At 38.8% G+C, this 18,617-nt stretch overlaps 1 protein-coding gene across 1 annotated transcript in view; it reads right to left on the bottom strand.

Annotated features, from left to right (window-relative positions):
- Positions 1 to 18,617, bottom strand: part of LOC574968 (cytoplasmic dynein 2 heavy chain 1) — a 69,402-nt gene that overhangs the window by 45,332 nt on the left and 5,453 nt on the right. The window contains exons 6-28 of the mRNA XM_030980712.1: positions 17,989 to 18,221; positions 17,334 to 17,505; positions 16,647 to 16,797; positions 16,021 to 16,168; positions 15,037 to 15,212; positions 14,285 to 14,480; positions 13,782 to 14,042; positions 12,756 to 12,854; positions 12,066 to 12,205; positions 11,444 to 11,672; positions 10,677 to 10,804; positions 9,921 to 10,164; positions 9,241 to 9,390; positions 7,533 to 7,738; positions 6,485 to 6,640; positions 5,718 to 5,841; positions 4,510 to 4,680; positions 3,794 to 3,952; positions 3,209 to 3,432; positions 2,409 to 2,541; positions 1,641 to 1,871; positions 773 to 898; positions 134 to 316 (exon numbers count right to left, since the gene is read on the bottom strand). Coding sequence (XP_030836572.1) covers positions 134 to 316; positions 773 to 898; positions 1,641 to 1,871; positions 2,409 to 2,541; positions 3,209 to 3,432; positions 3,794 to 3,952; positions 4,510 to 4,680; positions 5,718 to 5,841; positions 6,485 to 6,640; positions 7,533 to 7,738; positions 9,241 to 9,390; positions 9,921 to 10,164; positions 10,677 to 10,804; positions 11,444 to 11,672; positions 12,066 to 12,205; positions 12,756 to 12,854; positions 13,782 to 14,042; positions 14,285 to 14,480; positions 15,037 to 15,212; positions 16,021 to 16,168; positions 16,647 to 16,797; positions 17,334 to 17,505; positions 17,989 to 18,221 — 4,040 coding nt within the window. The remainder of the gene's footprint in view (positions 1 to 133; positions 317 to 772; positions 899 to 1,640; positions 1,872 to 2,408; positions 2,542 to 3,208; positions 3,433 to 3,793; positions 3,953 to 4,509; positions 4,681 to 5,717; positions 5,842 to 6,484; positions 6,641 to 7,532; positions 7,739 to 9,240; positions 9,391 to 9,920; positions 10,165 to 10,676; positions 10,805 to 11,443; positions 11,673 to 12,065; positions 12,206 to 12,755; positions 12,855 to 13,781; positions 14,043 to 14,284; positions 14,481 to 15,036; positions 15,213 to 16,020; positions 16,169 to 16,646; positions 16,798 to 17,333; positions 17,506 to 17,988; positions 18,222 to 18,617) is intronic.

Here is an 18,617-nt window from a genome sequence, read left to right as displayed (position 1 = left end):
TTATTTTGAATGCTTCTCACACAGATGTTTGCAGAAAACAAGAAAAAGAAGTAAGGCTTCAAAACACTAGTTCAAAAACACTGTTTTGAAGGCCAACGCAACAGGAATATGGAAATCATTTTGTGCCTTTTACCTTGAGTTTAAGCTCCAGTACATGGATGGCTGCATTCCTCTCCCCATCCGCTCCACTGATATCCGCCGAGGTATAGCCCTCTAGCTGCTGCTCCAGCTCAATCAGGAGATCCTGGAGACTGTTGTCTTGGATCGCTGTCTCGCACTGCTCCGTGAACTGGATCTGAGCTGCCAGACCCAAGATCTGGTACAAAAATAAATTATACGATTATTTTTCTCTTGATGTTTATTTGTTTCAAATATATATATATGCATCTAATATTCTTGTTTTGTTTTGTTTCTCCTTTTTTTCATGATGTTCAGTCTTTTACAACACCATATGCAGGTAATGCCGCAAAAAACTCTTCTTACAACATGGTTGGTAAAATAGTTCATGATCACTTCACTTATTCCTTGATTTACTGCTAGTTTAGGCTGTATCTTTCTGCATTTGTTACACCAGCACAATTAAGCTGTTAAATGAATGTAACAGTGAATCAAGAAGAGTTGACGGAAGTCTTGTAGGTAATCCTCCATCTGCTGGAACACTTGACTTTTACATTTGGAAAGGTTTCAATCCCTGAACTAGATCCTGCATCCTTCACATAATGGGTGTAGTTTAGTAATCTAAGGAGAATCAGATTAGTGAATCTATGCTTACCTGTGAAGGGTACTTGGTAGGGTCGACGCCCACCCCGGAGCTGGAGGACTGCTGGTCTTTGAGACAGTCAACAAGCAGTTTACGCAGTGTGGACTTCATCTCTTTAGACAGTTCTCCAAGCCAAATCTAACAAGCAGAAGAAAGCAACCATATTACTTGTAATGTCTAATATGTCTTCACATACATAGCTTTTTTCATGGCAGTCGATGCAGAAGTTCAATATTATTTGGTCAACTATAAACGTCCAGCAACCTCACCAGCCCCAGCAACAATAAAGATGAGGAAAGATCCATACAATGGTTACTAAATCATGTTTCAACTCATAATGCTCAATCTTAGCAATGTTTTTCTCAATCAGTGAATACATTAAAGTTTTTTCACATTAACGTCCCTGGATATACATGTGCCTCTTGGTCTGAATTAAAGCTGTATGGACATACACTTGTCTTAAAGGAATCTAAGTTAATTAGTTGTTAATTGATCGATGATTGTTTCACCTGACTGCTACGGGAGCAATGTATGCTTGTAACTGAGTAAGCAGGGGACCGACGATTTTACGTCCTCTCCAAGGGACTTGGTAATGAGGACAGATGCTTTAGCAAAGGGTACAAGCACATGGACTTGATTTCAAACCTGGGTCCTTCCTGTTATGCACTGCTCTACCACTGAGCTATCGCGCCTCCTCTAAAGGAAAAAAGAGGCTTCAGAAAATGATTTCCAACTTTTAAATCAGGATTATCTGAAAACTGTCTGGAGCAATGCAATGAAGGCTAACAGTTACAAATAAATCCGAAATGAAAAGAAGTGTCCAGAGAAAAATATAGCTTGAGAGGAACCTGGAACGAGGAAATATTTCTCTACCACTAACCTCAACCTCTGGTGTGATCTCCACTGCCTTCAGGAGGGGTACAACCTCACCCTCCAGGGACTTCATGGCGGTGATATGCTTGCACCCCTCGTCAAAGTCCACGCTGTGGATACCAGCAAAGAGCTTCTTAAGATGGGACTGGATGACGGCAGGGTTCTGGGACTGGCCCAGGATCTCCAGGAGATCGTCGTCACCGATGAAGTAGAAACGAGGCAGGATTGATCTCTTCTCCTGAAATGGGTTTAAACATGATACTAAGATAATAGAGGTTGGTCCTAGGTTAAATAAGTAGGAAATGTCTGAATTATTCAATTTCCACATTATTTATGACTCCTTTATACAGCAAAATCACTACTGAAAAGATTGTGACTATATATACTTCCGTTAAGTAATTAATGCATGGTACAGAGTGTTTGCTCACACAATTAAAATCTCTGATGTGATTTGTACAGCTTGGAACACCTGAATGTGGCATGCTTTAGAATAGTTTCATTCATGAGAATTGATAGCTTGATTGGTGTTTAATTCAAATGACATGCTCAGAAAGCAAGCCTACACTTGAAGACATGAATTAGCCAGGAGACATAGGGACTTTAATGGAGAGTCGACGGTAGGACCATGCACTACCCGTGAAGGCAATAACAAGTCTGTTTAGCCTTAGAATACTGGGACCACCAGGTTCAAAAGACTACTACTCTAACAACTCATCTATTACTAGTACCCTTCATAATCATTGCAGCAAGGTATTGGCTGAAGAACTTTATGTACCTCTAGGAATTCATTGAGTGCCTTCTGGCACCTCTGCAGCTGATCCAGGAGAGTAGCCAGGGTGTTGCGTAGACCAGATCGACCAACCAGAGAGAGAACACGGTTGTCTCTGGCTACATCCATCATGATACTCCTGCAAAAAGATAACCAATACATAGGTCGCTAGTGCATATGAAGGATTACTGATATATTCATGTGTTTCTGTGACCATCAAATTGACAATCACTTGTTTGAATTCAGTTTTTGTTTGTATTCTCCAAAGTGGACTGTGATAAAAACCTTATTATTCTGTGAACTATAAACTAGTACGTAAAGAAAGCAAAAAATGTCGAAGTTAGTCAAGATTTGAACTTGATTTGGTAAACTTTCTAGAATAAGGGCTCAAGTGACAAATCAATTTAGTATTAATATGTTATTTTAATCAGATGCTGTATTTCGTAAAAGTACCGTCTCAAAATACTTTGTCATAGGTAGGTAACCTGTTAAATATGGTGTTATTTTGGTATAGAGTACCTAACCATTAGGAGCCAGAGCATATAACACTGAGTTCCCATAGGACATATATTCATTCAGATGGTCATATCTCAGCCAATACTTAACATATTCAATTGGTTTTCGACATTTGGACATTATTTTTGATGCTCTTTCGGAAAATGAAGAAAAAAATTGAGAAATTCTAAAAATAGATTTTTGATGACGTCACACTTCACCACTCTATAAGCCCTAGTATTCGATAGGCATACATTTGGACAATAAATCAATGGCCCCATTTTTAATTGTAATATTTATACAATGCCCACCTGAAATCATCGTCTACCCTCCTGAAGCGGCCCTGCTCCTTGGGGAGGGCTCCCCTGCCAAAGATAGGCTCCAGGTAGACCCACTTGCGTTGGATCTGGTTCAGGTTCTGCAGGTACTCGTCAAGGTCGGCCAGTCGCTGCTCCCAGATGGTGGCCTTGTCCGCAAAGCCCTTGTAGTAGGGGGAATCCTTCAGGGATTGCAATAGACTTTGGTTATCACCAACCTGGAAAATGATAATAATTGAAATATTTCATGTCAAGGTAGTCAAGGCAATGGGGCAAGTCTTTTGGGAAATAAAGGAGACTATACAGAAAAGTAGTGAGTAAGTATTAATTGTGGTTTCATATTTGACTTCATATGTTTCAAAAAGATTTGAAAAAATTACCCTATCAACACTCAAAGAGTAACATAAGATAATCTTTGTTTGTCTTTGGCCCTATCATTATCATAGTTTGTAATTCTTGATCACAATTATCAGATTGTATTTGCTGTCAAACTACAACATAATGCCACTTTGTTGTTCTCATTATTATAGAAATTTTCAAAGACATCATCACTGTGATTCTGACCGTCAAATGTCATACCTGTGTGACAAGGTCCTTCCAATCCTTGATCAACATGATTTGATTGTTCTTGCTGTCTAAATACTCTGTGAGTGAGAAGCATGCACCAACACCCCACACATCCAGCTCCCGCAGCGCTTCACGTATTGACACCTCACCCTTGGCCCTGTTGAACAGATCCTGTAAGGAGAAGAAGACACAAATTTAGAAAGACTTGCTACATAACTGATAACAACAGAGCCAGCTTTTTCATGTTGGTAAGAGCATGGCATCTAAGGTGATTGTATCAGATATTTCAACATGAATAACAAGCTCAAAATGTTGACATAAACATAGTCATGTAATCTTCATTATGGAGGGACCTCTTCTCTCCCCCCCTCCCACCCCCAGCCTTCTTTAGCTATTTTAGAGTTAAGCATACACAAAATAGCCTTAAATATGTGTGCCACATCATAAACCAGTTTGGAAATGTATTTATCATTTCAAAAGGTATTTTCATAATTCATAAAAAGTAATGATTATGTCTGATAATAAGCCTGAAAATAACTGCATATCATTCATCAATGCTGATTTAAATATCCACTTCATATTAAACAACAAAGATGAAAAAAGGTGGCAAAGATCCTGACTTGTAGCTGAATATGGTATTTTGCATCCAACTAAAAATGCACTTTCAAATTTTTAAAAAAACATTGTAGATATCCAGCGATGAGCCTAGGAGAAGGAGAAATAAATACCTTGAGTCCATCTGAGTTGGCAACGATCTGATCTGCTGTCCCGAGGATATCCCCGAAGGTCATACGCTCAACGGTCTTGGAGCGAGGCATCTTGAGCATGCGATAGAGATCCATCCAGTGCTCTTGGGTGAAGATATCACTACTCAGGTACTTCAGCAATGGAGACACAGTCTGTGAAAGAGGAAGAGAATGGGATGATGACATAATCTAGGATCAGGGACATGCTTAACTAAATGCACATAAACAGAAGTACATTAAGCTTGTGAAAAAGTATGTTATCTTGAAAAATGATACTTAGACTGATATACTGACTGCTTGAAGTGTCAGGTCTCATTCAGACAGTCAGGCCAACACTGTATTTTGGGCTTATCGGTTTGCTTGGATGGTCTCCTGGACTATCTTCTTAGAGTACCTGCAGGTTAATGCAGAGTTTTGTGCCTCTTATTATCTGTGGAACCTGTCCACTATGTTTAAGGGTGACACATAGAAACCTAGGGCCTCATATGCAGGATCCTGGACAGGTCTTGGAGGCCGGAGCACAATAAGTATCTGTCAAAATATATTTTTCTGATTATGGAGTTTTACTCATATTATTCACTATGTCATAAGTAAGTTTGTCCTTATAAATATATGTATAAGTAGAACATATATGATGAATTCCAATCATCTCAGGGGGGTGTTTCACAAAGATCCTAAGTAGAACTTAACACTAAGTTGGACTTAAAAATTATGGACAGCCATTGGAGCCTTAAAATGAAATATATTCAAAAGCAGAAATTCAAGTATTTTAGACTTTTTATAAATTCCACAACAAGAACATGAAATCTCCTTGATGATAGAAAATATGAATGATTTGAATCAACATTTTATGCCTTTCAAAATAACTTTTACAAAATATTTTCAAAGATGCTAATGGCTTTCCATAATTTTTAAGTCCAACTTAGGATCTTTGTGAAATACCCCCCTGGAAGGCTTCCAAACAGCAGAGATAGATGATCCTATTAACCTTCTGCTTGTCAATGTCTCTCCTGATTACAGAGTATTATTCATATTATTTACTATGTCATAAGCATTAGACCACCTATCTACAAAGACTACTTTTTGTGTTTCCTTGGGCGGTCTCTATAGACAGGTTAGACTGTACAATGAGTTCTAATCATCCCCGGGAGGCTTCCAAACAGTTGAGATCGATGGATGATCCTAATTACCTTGAACTTGTCAATGTCTTTGCTGATTCTCACAGTCATGATGGTATGCTCCACATCTGGGCCGCCAGACTTCAGCTTCTCCGTCCAGGTGGCCAGGAAATCATCAAACTGGTATGTCTTGGATCTGAAGGGAAATGAAAGCCATATACATTATCTCTGTAACCATCACAATTTTCATGCACTGCAGTTCCATTGTATGTGTCATTACTATGATTGCATTAGAATTTTTGTTTTCTATTGCAAGCATTTCCCAGGCACAATTTATTATATATTATAAATATCTTTGTATTTTGTTAAATCAATAAATTGGATTAAATTGAAATTAAAAAAGTGCTTACTAATGATCATACATGTCTGTTCCTGTGAATATAAATCAATAAGCTCCTTAAGCAAGTAAAACTCAAAATATTGGTTGAGTGATATCAAGAATACAAAATAAAGGTATTCTCTATATAAAGCACTGCCTTTAATGGCCATACATGGAATGGTTAGTAAATCCAGCCTCATAATGTAAGCACTGAAAAATATAAACTATAAAGATCTCAGAAAAGAAAATAATTTTCTTTCTGAAACTGAAACAGGTGAATTCATTGTGAAGTTTATTTCAAAAGAAAATATTCTATTTTATACCCACAAATCGAAAAATCACACAATCTACAGAGTTTATTTAAAACAATTGATCAAAATCATGGTGGTCATGGAGGAGCTCATACACAGTATTTTGACTTAGGTACAAATAGAAATTGATATTTTAAAAAGACACAGACCTGAAGACGATCCAATCCTCGGTCTCCAGAACGGATAGGCTAGTGCTGAACTCTTCATACAGTGTCCACATGGTACTCTGCTGGTCAAAGTCAACCTCAAGGTCATTGGCAATAGAGAAGAACGGCTCCTCAAGGTCAAAGTGCTTGCAGTCAAATCTGAAAAGACGGGATAGATTTAGAAAAGTAAGATTTGACTCATTTGGTAAGAACTTCCTATATACATAGAGGTAAAGTAAGTCAATCGGTTATATTTAAAGATGGCAAATCCTGAAATCAATTAGAATACCAATATCTCAAATATCTGATGCGTTACCATTATCAGAGGCATGCTTGGGCAATGAGCATATGTCATGTCTTGATTACAACTAGCACAAACTCAAGATAGTGTTACTTGAAAACTCTGTCATCTTGGTCAGTTGCCATTGTTTGTAGCCAACATTTAATAATAAATTTTCATGCAAATTGTCCGATACAGGTTATCGTTTTAAACTGTCATTAACTATCTGTTCATTTAATAGCTTTTTTAATTATACTTTCGATACTTAGAGGCACATTTAACATTCTGCTGGCAATAAGGACCCTACCATACCTACTCAATTTGGGTTGCCCCCCATCCATTAAATACTGATAATACTAAAGTTCCTTAACACCAGAATACACATACCGATACATACAAGTAAAACACTAACAGCTATAGGGTTCTGGTACAAATGGACCCATGAACTTTCTAAATGTAAACAGGGACCTGAACGTGGTCTCTACAATGTCAGTCTGGTGCCCCAAGAGAAAAAAGATTTAGTGTTGAAACTGACACTAATGTCCTTTGGCAAGACATTGATTTACATAATTTGCCACACTCAACCCTGGTGATGTTAATGAGTACCTGGCAGGAATTAATTCCTTGAAATGCTAGAACACCGTAATGGCAGCCGTGCTAAAGCCAGGGTAATAATCTCCCTCTGCGCCTCAGAATAGTTTACTAGATCGATGGCGCATAATAAATGATGTAGTATTATTACCCCCCAAAATTTAAATTTAATTCTCTTACATCAGGCTGTTCTTGGTCTTCTGCACCTCATCAAACTCCACTTTCTTCTCCTTGACCAGCTCAACGGCTTTGAGACACGCCTCCTTGTCTCCAGCCTCTATGACGTCGGGCGTCGGCTTGGCATGATTCCAACGAGCGGAAAACTTCTCCAGCTCAGAGCGGAACTTATCCACTCGAGATTCCACGTTGCTCTTCATTACATTGACCTATATGCAATAGGAAATGACACAAGTTTTCATATTGACAAGATCATGTTGATAAATACTTTTATACAATCCTTAAATTTTCAACTTTCATCAGCTTAGATTTAATTATTTTAGTTAGAAAAATATAATTAAAAGTTACAAAGTTTTGTTCAACGGTGCATAACCAAAGTTCTGGTAAATGCAGGGCAATTAAAGAATTCTGTTTGGTGGTAACTTCTTTCCATTGAAAGAGAGTGTTTAGTGATAATAACAGAGAAGAAGCGAGTTTAATCTGATTTCTAATTCTTCTCCTTGTACCAAAAGGTACAGATGTGAAGATAATTATGTGACTATTAAGCTACTTTGTCTAACCTGTTCCTTGATCATAAGTTGATGACTCTCCTAGTGAGCATGAAGCTGTGTAAACTGATCTACCCTGCCTCCTGCCACAGTGCGAAGCAGCTTGTTCATACCAGTAGTTCAAACCCTATTGCTATTATTGATTCTGATACCACTTTAGACTCATTCTGGTTCACTGCTCAATTTAGGGTTTGCAAATCATTGGGTGGTATTCCGGTAGCGCGTACTAAGTTAGCGCGTGCTTAGTTAGTTCACACTTTTATGGAGTGCCTGTTGTGTACTAATTTACCCTGAACAGATTATTTTAATCCTTCAATGAAAAGCGTCCAAAAAATTAATTTTGCAATGAAATGGGAAGAAAAAGATAATATGAGTATGAACTGAATTTCAACAAAGTCTTTGGTAGATTATCCTTGTCATGAATATTGAAGGAGGAAGATTAAACATAGCATTCCACAGAAGTGTGAACTAAAATTCTTGTTTAGTCTGGACTTAGTCCCGGCTTAACTTATGAGCTTTATACCTTTGAGGATCCACTCATGGGGTAAGGTCTCGGAGGCAGGACATATTAAATCAATAATTTTTATTATATACCTCACTTAAGAATCCAGCCATCTGATTGGTCGAAATCGCAGTCGTGGTTTTAACCATTCCCATAAATAAACGAAAAATGCCAAACCCATGTAATATTTCTAGAGTAAATCGGTAAAATTTTGGCAAAATTCCAGTTACCGTGAAAATAGTTCAGTCTTGCTGAAATACCCATTGGTTTACGTGTTAAAAAGTGGTTTAAGCGAGAGCGCGGATATGTGTGTGCGAATCAAAGTCCCCTCTCATTCATAGTGTACACACACATTTGCGTGCTAAGTCTATGGACGTGGATCGAAGTCCCCCGGCCCCGCAGGCAGACGCACCCTAGACTAGGTCGCGATAGCGTAAACAAACTTGATTACCATGATTGGTAAGTCGCACATGTATTCTATGACACTTTTCGGTATATAAAGTATTAATGACTGTTTTAATTTTCGAGACATAGTTGTTTTTATACGCTCAAGGGGAGGTTACAATCAAGCTATTACCTGAGGCTTTATGTCTCTCAAAGCAGTCATTAATACTATACTATTCCCCTCAGTATATATTTTTATACTATTACTTAAACTGACCTGTTCCTTAATCATAAGTTGATGACTCTCCATCATGAGCTCAAACTTCTCCCAGTGAGCGTGAAGCTGTGTGAACTGATCGACCCCGCCTCCTGCCACAGTGCGGAGCAGCTTGTTCTTGGCTTCAGCCCTGTCAAACATGGGACGCATCTGAGAAAGAAGAGAATTTCATCGGAAATTAAAGAATGGTATAAAAAAGTACAGACTGATGAAAAAGTTATTTTTTAACTTTGAGATACACTCTTATCCTGGGTTACCTAGCTCTTTCTAACTGAAAGATATTTGTAAGATATTTGACATACATTTATCCTCAGCTGAGTATATATTGCACATTTGTGTAATATTCTAGGTTTAATACTGAAGTACTTTAAAAGTTTGATGAAAAAAATATGCAGCTCCTTTAGATAAAAGGAAGCTCTGATGACTAGGCTGATAGAGGTAACAAAGGTCCAGATGTAATACATTATCCTGGATGCATCAGTATATGGATAATACAAGGGGGGGGGGAAGAAAAGAGAAGAGAGAAGAGAAGGGAAGGATTGTAATGCCACAAATCTCAGGTGTTGACATGAATAGACACTTCAGCGAAACCATTTCTTTTACGTCTATCATTTTAGGTGAGTACAGCACCCCCAAGTTATCCTTGCTTTTCAATTAACACCTATAACCCAGCCCCTTACCTCTGGTTTCTTAGCCTCCAGTTCAGCATGCTTGGCGTTGGCATTGCCAATTTCCTCCACCGTCTGCGGCATGGTGGACAGAGACTCCATCCCATCCTTCAGGAACTTGTCAATCTCCGACACGCTCTCGGTGATGGATCGCCGTAGCGACGAGAGGAGGGCATCGAAGAGCCTCTGTATGTGGTCATCGATGGTTCCTTTCACCGGGGCGGTGGATACCGTCACGCAGAACACCTTGACTTGACTGCAATGGCAAAAAGGAGGAGTAAGTTAAAACTTTGATTGCAGTGCTAAGAGCAAGAGAAGGGAGTTTCTTATTCAATTTCAGAGCAATCATCAGACAGAAAATGACCCAAAGATAAATTGGCACACAGACAACATGCAGGAGTAACATTACACTCTATGAAAACTTGTAAATGTAAATCTTGACCTTCAATTTATGTGAACCAAAACAATTCTTGGGGTCCCTATCTTATCAAAGGTTTATCTTATAAACAGCCTACACGGTAACTGCTAATGAACAGAGTAGCAATTGATTCAGATCAATCGTAACTCTTCACAAGATGGGGCCCTGGGCTCAGTCTTGCTTTCATTCTTGGTCATAGGACCTAAGGTCACCTTAAACTCAATGATGAATCTTGACAACATGAGAAATTCCAATTTATATCAAATATCTGCTAACTTTCTCAAAACTGATCACATAGCATATTTTATTAGTAAACTCTAACTCATAGTTGTTTGTTAATAGAGACCTACCTTGGCAGTTTCTCTGAGTCCCTGCCTCTTGCCTTGAGAGCCTTGAAGTTCCTCTCCCAGTCAGCCACGGTGTGAAGGTGGGTCTCAAGAAGCTTGTCTAGATCAACGGATCCTAGCACCACCCAGTTCTGACCACAAAAAAGATAGATATGAAACTATTTTGTGCCTTTGTTCAGACTATTTACTTGCGTCCACAAGTCCACAAGTGAAGACCCTTTCAAGAACCATTCTGAGCAACGAAGGTAAACCAACTCTAAACAGGTTGATTGTTTTTTTTTCTTTCATGGTAACATTTACTGAAGAAGTTAACATTTCAGTTAAGCAGGATGACACCATTACAGTAGAAAAAGAATAGCTCTGGATCAGAATATATACGAGTGCCAGAGACAGAAAACTTCAGAATGGATAATACCTATTGCAATTCTTCAATATAAATACTTCACAAAGAAACAGCAACATTTCTTAACAACTTACCACCCCTTCCAGCAAATACTCATCAAGTATATGAGTATACAACATATGCCTGGGGACTATTGACCAGCTAAAATCTGTTCAGGCAACCTATAAGTCCTGCCTTTTAGCCTGGATGCCAACTAAACATCTCTTATGATACATAGCGCATACATTCATCAATTTTTCATATGAATGCTTTGCATATTTTGTTATAAATGAGCATATAGACATTGAGAGTAGCAATCTACAAATTTGTGTAGTTTAATCCGCTCTCATACCAAATGAAAATTAATCAAGAGCCCTAGGTTCCTCACCTTGAATATGTCTTTAGCCTTCTCCAGCTTGCTGAAGAGCACCTCGGCCATCTTGTAGACGTTGAGGAAACCTGAAGCATTCCTCTCTATGATGGCAGGGTAGATGAGGGGCTCGCCAGTGTCTCCGATGCCCCTGAAGTGATACGGGAGACTGATGAATTTTTTCATCTCACGGTAGTACTTGGCTCGGATCTCCTCGATGGGTGGCCGGAACTGGAGGGTCTGTTGTCTGTAAGATGGTGTTAAAAGATTTGTTCATATTTTAGGAAAACTTTCATAATACAGAGCAATATGTTTTTTTTCTCAAACATTTCTAGTGGGTTCCCATTAAGAGCATTCAGTACATTCTCAACAGATACTTCATCAGCCCCAGCAACATCATGATCACAGCAATATCATCATCATCACTATCATCATCTAGATAATCATCATTTTTATCAACACCACTGCCACCACCATCAGTAATAATCCTATTAGGTCCTTTTAAGGTATGAGGGTTCTTATTGAAAGCCTTAAGCCCTGTAACAAACATCATCATCATCATTATCATCTTCGTCGTCATCGTCATCATCATCGTCATCATCATCATCATCATCATCATCATCTATCATCTCTTGCTCACCTGAAAGTGAGCTCTACTTTGATCTCGGGCAGGTTCTCATTGAGAGCTTCCAATCCCATCTGATACTGATGCTCCAGGGCCTTGTACAGCTGTCTATCCCAATGCATCTTCCAGGACTTCATGTCTTGAGCTTTGTAACCCTGTGGGAAGGTGAGAGAATTAAGCACAACAAATAACAAGGTAGGTGAGACGTCGGCTAAAATTATACAAAGTTCAATATTATAAGATATTATCATTATTAAAACATTTAAAATATTACACCAAATATTGGCAACAAAACCCATATCTGAATTTCTATGAATTAAACATCTGACAATACCATTATAAATATTTTTGTTTGCTAATACAAATGCCTGAGATTAATAATATTTGAAAATGGCAAGAGCTGTTATAATCAAATATTTTTTTCCTATAGACATTTAGTTCTCCCAGGTTCTGAGGTTCCTTTTACTTTATGCACAAATCAACAAAGAGCCTAAATATGTGATTCTCAATGGTTTAAAGTCATGTTAAGTTTCACTTTTTTTCCAACATATATTCTTATGCCTTAGGAGTTGAAATCGCTACTAAAAGTACTAATAACGTGGTAACAAAGGTGTTTTTTCAGCAGGTTAATTTTGGTCAATGAAACAAAAACAATTAACTGCATTAAATATAGGGGTCTACACATCACTCATCGTCGGTCTTTACCTGTGATTCTAGAGAGGCCATAATGCCTCTGATTTCTTGAAGTCCTTCCTTCCAGCGAGGCTGCTGGCGTAATAGATCAATAGACATCAGAGAAACCACCTAGGAAATATAAATAAAAAGTAAATGTAACATGTACAGTCAAATCTGCTTAGCCGACCACCTCCATAAGAAGGCCTCATTTGGTCGTTGATCTCTTAGAGTACTTATAACCGCATATTTTTTTGTTAAATTTTTATTCTAAAAGGAAACTAATACAAAAAACAAAAACACACACATGTCTGGAAATTCTGTTTTCATTTAATAATAATAATAATAATAGCCTAATAGTCCCCTCCAAATTTTATTAAACCAAAACGGAAATTCTTTTTGCCCAATTGATCGTGAGCCCGGCAGCCACTGAGCAGCGCCAGATTGACGTTGCTCTATCCCTTATTGTTAAACGCCAAACAAGGTAGCAACAACTCCCATCTTTTAACGTCTTTTGGTATGACGCGGCCGGACCCATGACCTCCCGGTTGTGAGGCGGACGCTCTACTGACTGAGCCAACACTCCGATGAGCAGTCTTTATACACAAGTTATCCTATCTGAAGATTCAGAAGCCCCTCACTGAAGTGATAAGGATACTGGAGAGGAAATATATAGAACTTAGAAGAGAAGAGGGTATCACGATATGGCTAGTGGGGCAAAAGTACAGGAAACAGGCACATGAGCAAGGAGTAGCATTTAAGCAGCACTCAAATTACAAATAGGCATATATAGGTTGCTTTTCCTTTTTTTTGTTTTTTTATTTATTTATCTCTGATATTTATACAGGGTGGCATATATCACCAATTTGGTGGTATTCCATGAGAATAAAACAAATAACAGCAGCAAAGATACAATAGATAAATACACAAGCATATAAACAGGTAAAATTCAAATTAATTGGTATCGATCCTCATGAAATAACTGATCATTCAAGAATTATCCTTGATCGTTTACAAGATATGATATTGATAGATGCTTCGGTTGCTGATGGCACTCACCTTATCTGAGACTGAGTAATGCCACTTCCTGAGCCGCCTGTTTTCTGTGGTAAGCTTCTCGGCGGCCGCCTGCAGCTTGGTGATGTACTCCTCCAGCTCCTTGGGGTTCTCCCAGGTGACCTGGACCTTGCCCTGACCTGCGTCCTTTGACCCTGTCCGAGGGTTCTTGATGATGCGCTCAAAGGCCAGAGCCGACTGCAGCATCATGTTGCGCTGGCTGGGGATCATCTGCTCTGCGATGCTGTTGTGGAAGTGTGCAACCTGGTCAAACAGAGTGAGATTAAGAGTTCCTCAGTCACTATTATTATTGTTAGGATCCATATATATTTGAATGTTTGGGATTGTTTGTATAGCAAAGTTATATATTTTGAGAGTGTAATGGCCGTAAAAGATAAAACTTGGCTTGCTTTCTTGATATCCTTGAGGATAGGCTCAAATATTTATCATACATCAATAGATAATGCAAATAACTATTACTTTCAGACATTTTCATTGATCCATACCTGTTTGAGAATCACACCATGCTTGTAGAACTTCTGAGCAATAGCCGCAGTGTGTTGAATCTTGGCAGCTACAGGGTAGCCTAGGGCCTGCAGCTGTCTCACTTCCCTCATGAGGGTGACCAGTCGCTCGCTGTAGGAGACGATCAGCTCGTTGTTCTTGGTCTCAAACTCCATGAGCCTTCCAGTCATCTGCAAGCTGTTATCGGAAGACAAGGTTTGACGTAAAGAATGTCAGGTTTCCATTCTGACTTGATGTAAATAAACTAACTCTTAAAGCCCCACTGCACTACACTTGCACCCCCTGTATAGCAAACAATGCCTAATTGGTGCCAGTTGGTACCCCATGATCCCCTTTTTCTTATGTTAATTGAGAGCTGATTTGATGAGATAACCACCTGTCAGTGACCTTGCAGGGAGGTCTAATCCCCCCTGGCCAAACTAGTGCTGACGAGCTTTAACAAGATAAAATCTACACTTTTCCATTGTTATTAAAATCATCACCATCAGCTTGATAGTCATCTTTTACCAATACTCTCACCATCATTGCATTTATCATTATCAAAATCCACTTTTCTGTCGTGATATTTTGGTTTTTATCATTTCATCATTATCATAACCATCACTATCAATGAGCTTTCCGTCATCATACCACCAGCATTATGATTTCCTATCATCACCACTACCTCCACCACCACCATCATCATCATCATCATCATAACCACTACCACCACCTTCATCTTTATCATCAGTACCTCAAGGGTTTATTGTGGTCACCGATGGCAGCCTGCATCTCACTGGACCAGGAATCAAACTGGTCTTGCCTCCAGTTCCTCAGCTCATCCAGGAGGTCCCCAGCCTCTCGTCTGAAGCGTCCAAACCCAGACAGGTCATTCAGCAGGGTGTCTGCAACCTGGGAGGTCTGTTCCACCTACGATAACAACCACCATCAGATACATGAATGTTAAAGTCCAATCTAACAGTCTTATTAGATGAAACAGAAACAGGTCGTTGTGAGGATGGTATTTGCAAATTGGGAGATCTGCTCCACCTATCTAACAAACAAATAGATACTTGAATGATATTGTCACAGAAATCAGTCCTTAGGAAAATGAAGAATTATGATTGTGCTATCTGATCATGAACACTACAATTTTGATTCATGGCTAGTATACCAATCTATGTTGACATATATGATTACAGTGCATAGCTCTGTTATTATTCATTTGCCAATTCACATATACAAAACAGATACATAATTATTGTGTATATAAATTTGTTCAAATTCATACATCCCTAACATCAATCCAACAAAGACAAGACTACCAGCATCAGTTCACCAACATTAACCAATTGATGCGGGGTGGTATACCAGCACAATGACCTTCATATACAGAGATCTTGAGACATGATTGCTTGTACCTGACCAGAGAGGTGTTTCACAAAGACTAAGATCAACTTTAAACTTGGAATTAACTATGGCAGGCTGTTCATGCCACTACTTTCTCTAACCATTCCTGGCATTGGCTTCTCAAGGGACGTACAAATCATGGTCACAAATCTACAGAATTTACATTTTTGTATGGTTCATTATTGAAGGAAAAAATATTATCTAAAGATCATAATTGAGAGACCAATGGTGAAAGCAACTAGTGGCATGAATGGCCTGCCATAGTTAAGTCCAACTTAAGTGAAACACTCCCCATATCTACTGCTTGTGTTCACTATTTGCTTGTTACCTTGGCTTCAATTTGCCTGACCCACACGATGTTGTTGACAACCTCTGGGAGGTTCTTTCCCGTTGGAGGACTGCTCTCGCTGGTCCTCACGTTGAAGTCATCCCGGATGCTCTTGAGATAGACCTGGAGTTGACCTAGAAGGGTCTCTCTGCAAGGTCAAAGGGTAATACTATATTCACTAAAAATTACTACATTAGGGAAGGGACGAAATTAAATTGTGACCTCGATGAAATACCTTCTAAGTCTGAGTAGTTTCATGAGATAAAATTAAAATTTCTAAATAATTTCATAGATAATTATAGCAGCAAAATAATTGATAAGGCATGAAACTGAAACACAGATTAGCCAGCACTTAAATGATTAGAAATTCTGTAATATATCATGGCTATATGGCAGACTATATGATATAAGATCACATCAGTGACCTAGAGTGTGTGGGGAAGTTATCATTCCCTCATTAACATGTCCCTCAGCCTCAGGTTGGATTCAAAGCTGTCATATCCCTCTTGATGCTAATGTCAAGCATACTTGCATATCTCTGGATTAAAATCAAAGTGAACTACAAATTCAATACATTAAAAATCATTTTGACTCTGGGTAAACCATTGTTGATCCCTAGCTCTCACCTCTCTGACACCACCTCCTTGCGGACACTCTCTCTGCCGACCAGTTCCTTGAACTTCTGGAACTCCCTAAGCAGCTGGTTGGGGTTGCCTTCCACGTTTCTGAACTGAGTCCGGAGCTTGATGGCAATCCTCCTCTCAGCTGGATTGATTGCTACATAGAGAAGAAATACATTTTGTCGAGAAAACATGAATTTTCAGTTCACGCACGGGTCAAACAGCATTGAACAAATTACCTCTTAGAATTAATAGAGTGCAGGGTTTTGTGATAGAATGATGTAGTGATTCAGATGACCAGTGTGTACACAAACACTGCAAATACACAGGACTATACATAGCCTTTGTTGACCTTGACAGTCCCCCATTTGGTATGGTATCTTTAATCATCACATTTTTTGTTTACTTATCACAAATTTGAAGACTTTCACTGGGTAATTATTTTGAAAATTGGTTTATAGTCCAAACTTCTAAAAGCTCATGAGTGCTAGCACTAAAAAAAAATCTCTTATTCCACAAAACATATAGGCCTAGGAATTTTAGCTAACTCTCAGTCACAGCTGTTCCAGTGTTGAATGCAGTGTGAACATCAAGCTCTGTATCAGCATGAATTGTATCAAATCAAATTTAATTCCATAATTAGTTAATTTCCAAGTATGTATCTTGATTCTATCCTTTCATACTGCTCCTTACCCCTTTCGTACTGGGAGACAGCAGCCCTCCACTGTGGTTCTGTGTAGGGGTTGTACTGCAGTGGATTCAGGCCAGAGAAAACTGAGAAGACATCCTTGAGCCGCACTTCTTCTTGTTCTCCCTTTGACAGCAGACGGACCAGCTGTTCATGAATCGTCCTCAACGTTGAAATCTGTAATTTCAAAAAGCCATATCAATATCAACTTTTAACAAATGGGGTACTGTCTGTTTGGAACTCCTATGCACAGGAATTAATCAACACATCAAATAATCAAAGTATTAAATATTCTGCCAAGAAAATGATTGTATAGACAATTTTATGATGTTACTCCCAAAATAGTTTGAAATGAGAATTTCTTGGTATTTACATGCAGCATGGTACAATGGTTCGTATTCTAGACCAGTAATCTGAAATTGGTACTTTATATCCTAGCCTGGTGCTTACTTGTTGAAAAGACATTTTGCCAAGAACTGCCAGGAGAAACCCTATAACAGGGGTAACTGGTTGCAACTTATAGTCCATGTGTTATACCACATCATGGCTACCAGAGCAAAACTCTACACAATAGATATATTCTTCATATTACAGCAGCAAATGTTTTAATTTTTTAATGTTAGCAATAGTATGAAGATTGATTGAGCATATCTAACTTACTTCTTGAAGTCTCTTGGAGAGTTGAGAGAGACCATCCGGGGTGAACTTGGCCCCATTCCAGGGGTGCATGGGGTCCCTTTTCCAGAACTGTTCGGTGAGTTTCTCACAGCTGGAGATCCACTTGTCACAGATGGCGATGCCACTCAGCAAGGCCTGCTTGACTTTGTGGAAGGGGTCAAGCCAGAGGTCAAATGCTCCAAGTTTGCGTTGGATGAAGCGTCCGAATGCACTTCCTGGCAGAGATGAAGACCATAGGACATGTTTGAGAAATTTATTCTGAGATAAATTGCATCAAGGATCTACCTCTTAAGGTTAGGACAGATCACAGATTTGAAAATAAGAACACAAATAATTGATGTTTGATATCTTAACAGATTTGCAATTTAAAACTTATCAATTACTTCAACATTAGAAAATAAAGCAACAAAAATTCTTTGATTACGAGATTGACACCCATACATTTTTACCCACAATTCTTGCTATGGAGGGTTAAAACTAAGTCTTGCAATCAAAGGCTTCAATATAATGATGGTGCAATCAACAAATGATTAGAATTGCAGTCCTTCCCTGCTCAATAATTTAAATTAATCTCCATAACTAACTGTGCACCAGGGACAAACGACAACACT

This window comes from Strongylocentrotus purpuratus, unplaced genomic scaffold (genome assembly GCF_000002235.5).
Source record: "Strongylocentrotus purpuratus isolate Spur 01 unplaced genomic scaffold, Spur_5.0 spur5_scaffold_11, whole genome shotgun sequence".
NCBI classification, from domain to species: Eukaryota; Metazoa; Echinodermata; class Echinoidea; order Camarodonta; family Strongylocentrotidae; genus Strongylocentrotus; species Strongylocentrotus purpuratus.
The sequence above is the reverse complement of the archived record's forward strand: the minus strand, read 5'-3'. Positions and strand labels throughout refer to the sequence as shown.